Genomic DNA, 7,632 nt, shown 5'->3' on the forward strand with positions numbered 1-7,632 from the left:
AATATAGGAAGTGCCTTTTCATCTCATTACAAAGGGACGCATTGATGAGCTAATGTTGATCGTATCCATAGATATAAAAGTTGGTTTATCATAAATTTTCATAAAGAGATTTAAGTAAATGTTTATAGATAACGAATACAAAGTAAATAAATCTATTATCTATGTATTCACGATCGTTATCAGCTTCGGAAATAATTTTGATGAGTATACCTGCAAAGGACTACATTTTTTATGAACGCCGTACACTAAAATTATCAAATTGAACCGGGATAAAAGATTGTGCGCCTATAGCTGCGAAGCCTTCACTATAGCCAACAAAGATATTGTTAAATAGGGGCTTGTGATCAAACGTAGCAGCAGCCATGCCTCCCTAATAACATGGATGAAAAGAATTACATAATATGCATTAAGAAATATCTACTGCAAGTTTTTACCGTATGTACCGCATACGCTACGAGTAGCTAAAAAGTTTAAAATTTTTTCATGAAATACCTTAACAGTTAAAGTGGCAGTATGCCAAGTATTCAGCCCTATGGGTGTCAGCAATTTGCCAGAATGTATTGTAAGAAAGCCACCTTATAAAGCAAGTCAACAACGTAATGCTTGAAGAGATTAACCAGTCACTGATTTCGATAATCGATACATTTAAATGATTACAATTTATTGTCACTGTCGCATAGCTACCTAAGTCTTCACTGAGAGTAAAATAACCATGAATTGTGATCCGCAATACTACTCCCGGTGTAAATGCAATATTGCACCCACCAAAACCAATTCTTGCTGCAATTAGAACGCCTTCGCCTTTTTCGATTAGAAAGTCCGTTTGCACTGTGATATCTTTCCTGTTTAAAAAGGCATCAGAATTCGGTATTGTAATAGTGCTGTTACGTGTAAAAGAAGCAAGGTAGATACAAAGTGCAATACAAGATGACTCACCAGTCTGAGTTACCGATAAGGCTTATTGGCTGTGCAGCATCTGTACACCATGATATCGGCGAATTAAAAACCATCTATATTTATTTAAAATTATTCGTATTAATAACGATAATAACTTATTTAAAACCAAATTATTTCAAATAGATATTGATAGCAATAATAAGCAAGAATACTCATCAAATACCTGTCGCATAACACGTCCATGCTTCGGCGTATTGCTATTGTGTATTTCAAATACACCGGTTTGATCAGCAAAATATTTGGCTTCGCTAGCTATTTGATAATCTATTAATCATCAATCAATCAATTAAATCAAGTAGCAGTGGATCCTTTGGCATATCTGTCAATTTAGTTGCCCATTTGCAAGTAAGAGAGTACTGTACATCACATATCTACTTACTATCAAAGTCATCATGATAAGGCAGCGGAAATTCTTGCCCTGCTGGAGGATTGGGATAGTGGCCTTTTCTTTGGCCAGCAGTATTAGTAATCGTATACGTACAATCTACATCGATCTTCAGTTCTATCACATTATTAACTACCTAAAAATTTCAATAAATACAAATATCATTTTAAATATAATAAAACAAAAGATGAGGCAATATTGGAATTCTATCTCTTACTGGAATTGTTCCAATTCTTTCGAACAAAGATGAAGGTCCGTTAAATTTTAAACAAGTACGCCACAATGTTACTTTATCAACCTGAGATAATTATAATTTAAAGTAAAATTCGCTTAATAACGGTAGTATAATGCCTAATTTGAATTGATAATAAAGAATCGTACCAAATTTTTCAGAGATCCTTGCAATCGAAATAACGCAACCTGATTAGTAATCGAGTACTGTGGGAGAGGAGGTCGAATGCATTGAGAATGTTCATGAGACATTGCTTCAATGACAATCGCGAACTTTTTTTTAGTAGGATCGATAAACGTAACAAAACTGCCGTTCTTCTCTAAATGTCCAGATCCAAATCCTCGTTTCAAATAAAACCAACCAGGAAAAGCAAACTGTGTCGTATGAGCTAATATAATAATAGTTCGGTTTTAGCCTTAAAATTTCTAGCGTAATACGATTGATTTCACTTTTGTACCTGCTAGCCAAATTGGGCTTGCGACTTCGTAATGCCCAGACCATGGTTCATTTGCAGTCATCAAGCCATCATTTGGATACGGTAGCCCATTGTAATAACTGGCAACAAGATTCCATGCTATTGTACTATCCAATCCGTAAAGTTCATATTTATTAATAACGGGCCTATTTAAAGCTGTTTAATATCTACAGTTTTCAACATAAGTTTAGGCACGGAAAATGTACCTTGACATATTTCCATTGACATAGTTTTGGTTAATTATCTAAGGAAAGTAAAATCACAATTTTGTGTAATTAGTAAAATTGTATCTGTGCGCCCAGTAAGTTAAACTAGAGGAGCAGTACCATATACATCAATTATAATTAAACTTTCGAACCCTAGCAAAGCATCCTCCACCGATTTTGTTATCAGTAGTACTGTAATCTTCTGACGCCCAAAGAGGTTTACCAGTTGCCGAAGCTTCCTTAGGTGACATTGTGCCCGGATAGTGAGCTCTGTGAAATTCAAACGTCCATATATGATTGAATAAAATCAGGTATTGCCATCATAATATAAGAAAACATTTAATAACTGAATACAAATAGTATTTCGGATTTAAGATCTATCTGATACTATCACTAGAAAAATTTCATTTTCCGTAACATAATTTTTGATGAATTGCTAAGAATAAAATTTTACAATTTATTTATAATAAATCCTTTACCCTATTATATCAACTACAGCTGCTAGTTCGGGATCATTTTGGATTGCTGATGCTATATCATTCCAATGATTATCTGCTGCGACAATTTTAGTTTTTTCCAAACCATTTTCATTTAGAGTTTTTCTTAATTCCTAGAGTATAATCATGTCATAATTGATGTTAACATCTCGTACTGTATCTTGTAATCTATCCTATAATGTAGAAAAACATTCAAACTACTCCATAATAAGCCAATAGTCATCCTTGAAAAGCATGCGGCATATCAATTACCTTTATATAATTGCTATTAAATGGCCTCTCGTTCCAAATCTAGTGGCATAATGAGCAAAAGAAAATGACTTAGACATGTATTTTATAGGAAACATTACAATTAGATTTTACTGGATTATAAAATTAATTAAAAATTTTCAAATTGTACGCATATCTAGTTATTTGCTATTTCTTACCCCAACATAATCAATCGTCAGGTTATAATACTTTCTTGCACCCATGAGCCATTTGGTAATGTATTTTGCTGTAATAAGGGGATATTTGTAGGGATCTTGAGTACCTTTCCCAACCTAAATATTGCAATAGAAATATTAAGTGGTTGTAATATAGGTATAAAATGTGTGCAGATGATATTTTTTCTACCCATCCAGGAAAAGCCCACGGTAGACCATACAGTTTGATATTAGGATTTCTCTACATGACAGCAAGAGCAGTGTTTTATTTTATAAATATGCCTTTTTATTTTATTATCAGTTGTGTAAATATGGAGAAAATAATGGATAATTTTAAAAACTTATAAAGCTACCATGTACTAATTATATCTATTCGTAGCTGATAATGAAATTGTTTTACGTCTAAAATTACATTACAATATGCGTATAACCTTTTTCGCTTGCACCATTAAGTACCATTCATATCCTCGTTGATAGTTTTCATCATCTTCTGAATGCATATGCGATGGTTCTGTTCCATCTTCATAATATGAGTATAGAATGAAAATAAATTTAGTTAAGCTAGTGCAGCACAGATCTTATCTAGTACAGCATTGTATGTATTGGATATCTTTCTCGTTTGTTACTTTATCAGGACAGTATTGATATTATAAGGCTTGTCGAAAAATACCGCATGGTGAATCTAAGGTCGCTATCATTAATTTATTGTTTAAAACAATTCAGGAAGTTATCAGTTTTATTTCATTTAAGTAGCGAAGAGTATCTTTTAAAACTGATTGATCTATATACGTCCTATCGATAGTGTAACTGCGTTCGATTAAGAAAATCATTTCATTATTTCGTAGACAATCTACTTGGTAAACATACGCTACCGCTATTCTATGGTATCCTTTATCTTAAGTCAACATTGTACAGCTATACATGTACTGTAAGCATTTTTATTGCACATTACTGCATAATATTACCCGTGCTTTGCCCATCTCCTCCAATTTCTACCTTAAAGGTATGCAACGAAGCGCCAAAGTTTGGCTGTAAGGAAAGAAGAATGATATTTACTATACGGACGAATTGAGCTAGCGTGAATTTGGAAATACTTGCAACAAGCAGTTAAAATATGAAAGAAATGGCGTAGAATCTCAAAGTATGTTACAACATTTGTGAATCATTAATCGCACGACTGCATAATACACCTCCAAGTGTCCGACAGATACAGTAACAATTATTACGACTGAGATTAAAGTATACAACGTCATTGACCATTGATGTACTGCTTCCATAGTGTCATTACCTTAAACAAATAATCTAGAACTTGTTCTCGTTGACTTTGGGGGTAACTAACCAATAGACGAGATGTTGCCTTGACAAAAGTAATAGAGCAGTTTATATTTTAATATTTCATGAATTGGTGCCTCGTTGTGGATAAGAAAAAAAAATATCAAGCTTATAACTTTACGAAGATGTGTACTAGAAAGCTAGTTTATGTCTAGTTTATATCTTGCTGAGTAGAAGCATAGTCAATGATCAAGGTTGAATCAGTGAAATTTTCTTATAAACATATCTATGTTTTACATGTCATTGCCTCTTTCAATCTTACGAAATTCAATTACTATCCATTTTAATATATCGATGCATCGCTTGATCAACAAGTCAGATTGAACTGAAATAAGATAGATTGTTGTTCATCATAATAGCAACTTACACCTCCACCACTGATAGCTCCAATTCCATCAAATACTGGGCCTAGCCCAACACTATCATCGATAGGGTAGTCATGACCATTTGCTCTGAGATGAGAAAAAATAGCCACGATAAGCCAGGTTATGGCTCGAGATCGATGGATTGCTCCCATTCTACAGGGCGCACTTTTGTGTAATAGCGATCCAGTGAATAGGCAACTTGATTATGCCCCACAATACACAATACAGTGTAGCTCGCAAGTTGAAGAGATGTATGTACCTATCATCAGATATAGAGCAATCACAGCTTCATTAGCCTGTTGATGATTCATTCTCATTTCCCGAAATAAAAATGGATCCGCCTTACGCTGTAGCCGGCAAAGGTTAATTGATTTGTTGACGTTCTACTACGCCTACTATCCAATGTCTGAGCCAGAGAAATCACGTTATCCTATCAAGAGTAGCCTACCTACCATCAGATATAGAGCAATCACAGCTTCATTAGCCTGTTGATGATTCATTCTAATTTCCCGAAATAAAAATGGATCCGCCTTACGCTGTAGCCGGCAAAGGTTAATTGATTTGTTGACGTTCTACTACGCCTACTATCCAATGTCTGAGCCAGAGAAGTCACGTTATCCTATCAAGAGTAGCCTACCTACCATCAGATATAGAGTAATCACAGCTTCATTAGCCTGTTGATGATTGATTCTAGATTCCATGAAATAAACATGGATCCGCCTTACACTGTAGCCGGCAAAGGTTAATTGATTTGTTGACGTTCTGCTACGCCTACTATCCAATGTCTGAGCCAGAGAAGTCACGTTATCCTATCAAGAGTAGCCTACCTACCATCAGATATAGAGCAATCACAGTTTCATTAGCCTGTTGATGATTGATTCTAGATTCCATGAAATAAACATGGATCCGCCTTACACTGTAGCCGGCAAAGGTTAATTGATTTGTTGACGTTCTGCTACGCCTACTATCCAGTGTCTGAGCTAGAGAAATTACGCTATCCTATCAAGCCTATCTTGACTAATCTTGACTAACCTTGGCAACATCAGCATGGCATGGATTGAAGGAGGGTGTGTTGATGAAAACTATTGGACGAAGATGGATCAATACTCACTTCCGGTCTACAGTCGAGTGGATTGATTAAGGCTAAGGTAAATCAAGTCGAATATTAAGTCGTTTTCAAACACTTGATCGTTGCTCATACTCATACTGTTACAGTACCGTATTCCGCCCGGATGTGTTCTTTGTCAGGAATACAGACGGAAGAGACGTTCTCGGACGGACGGTAAACGCTGTACAGTGTGTAGTGTACAGTACAGTACACTACAAAAAGGACTCCAATATTAATACTACTGTACAGTATGTCTAAGATATTTCAGCCGATAAATTTTAACTAGCAAAATCAAGGAATCCCTTTATTCTGCACAAATTATACATCAATTGATGTATTATTTGTTCACTTTCCGAAATTTATTTGTTTTTGGATGTTAAAATTTATCGGCTGAAATATCTTAGACATACTGTACACTGTACTGTACAGTGCTTCATTTTTATAACTTGTCCATGTAAAACAGATGTCGTCAGCTTAGGCTTTGTCGAGAGTATAACACTAGGAAATAGTACGACATTGATTTTACACACTTTTGTCGATGTATTGTACTGCCTGCACGTCTTTACCATTTGGAAAATTTCAATACGGTAGTAACTGGTACCGAGTACTGTATAGTGTACAGTATATCAGTGAAAGGAACGGAAAGAGAGTGCGTAGTTAATCGCAGACGGGAACGCGCTTGCGTACGTGTATACTGTACAGTATAACAGTGTATCAGTGTACAGTACTGTACAGTATGACAATAATGACATACAGTATGTACTGTAGTACAGGAAGAATCGACCATCCTGCACAGTGTACAGTGTACAGTACAGCGATCGGGATATACTGTACAGTACTGTACTGTACTGTACACTGTACTGTACAGTAGTACAGATCACTCTGGGAGTACAGTACTGTACAGTATCACGCCATACTGTACTGTACAGTACGGTACAGTTACATTACTGTACTATGTACTGTAAAGTGTACAGTACAGTACTGTACACAATATTGACTCGATGAAGCTAAGTTAGCTAACCATGTCATACAGTACAGTATCGTGTTAAGTGGAGTACTGTACAGTACTGTACACGTCACATTACTGTACTGTACTATACAGTACTGTACGTGTACAGTAAAGTAAATCAGTGAAAGGAACGGATAGAGTGTGCGTAGTTGCTCTCAGACGCCAACACGCGCTTGCGTACAGTACAGGACACAATATTGACTACCGTACAGTACAGTAGACAACCCCCGGCTGCTATTGGCTAATCGCAGGCCATCACGTGCTCATATAACCGTCAAGCGAGCTCCTGCTTTATTTGCCTTGCAAATTCAAATTTAAAAAGGAAAACATTCGTCGGTGATTTGCTGATTGCAGAAAGGGAAAAGTGTCCATCGACTAATTGCGGACTCGCATCCAAGGTAAAATCAGTTGTTTCCTCTTGTTTTCCTTGCTATCGCCATTCAGTAGTATTACTTTGAGATAGAACTGACATTTGTTTGCCCAATAGTGCCTTTCCAGTGGAATCGTCAACAAGCCAATTGCAAAGCAGATCAAGTGATTCATTTTGAAGCACATATTCCACTGTGTTGGACTACAATTATTATCATTAATTATTATAATATCAAGATCAGTCATTATTGCATCCATCAAACAAGCACAAA

The 7,632-nt window shown here is 35.8% G+C and overlaps 1 protein-coding gene across 1 annotated transcript; it reads right to left on the bottom strand.

The window, feature by feature from the left end:
• Positions 1-229: 229 nt before the first annotated feature.
• On the bottom strand, positions 230-5,026 carry TRIADDRAFT_28351 (uncharacterized protein; the record flags this gene model as incomplete). Its single annotated transcript, XM_002114720.1, has 19 exons — positions 230-370; positions 493-575; positions 685-842; positions 937-1,010; positions 1,121-1,221; positions 1,337-1,478; positions 1,560-1,640; positions 1,724-1,962; positions 2,032-2,156; positions 2,256-2,293; positions 2,408-2,525; positions 2,735-2,865; positions 3,005-3,043; positions 3,181-3,294; positions 3,368-3,418; positions 3,609-3,697; positions 4,143-4,206; positions 4,466-4,534; positions 4,877-5,026. 19 exons carry the CDS (start codon positions 5,024-5,026, stop codon positions 230-232), a joined length of 2,007 nt encoding a protein of 668 aa, XP_002114756.1.
• Between the last annotated feature and the right edge of the window lie 2,606 nt (positions 5,027-7,632).

The sequence above is a fragment of the Trichoplax adhaerens genome, genomic scaffold, assembly GCF_000150275.1.
Source record: "Trichoplax adhaerens TRIADscaffold_8 genomic scaffold, whole genome shotgun sequence".
Taxonomy (NCBI): domain Eukaryota; kingdom Metazoa; phylum Placozoa; class Uniplacotomia; order Trichoplacea; family Trichoplacidae; genus Trichoplax; species Trichoplax adhaerens.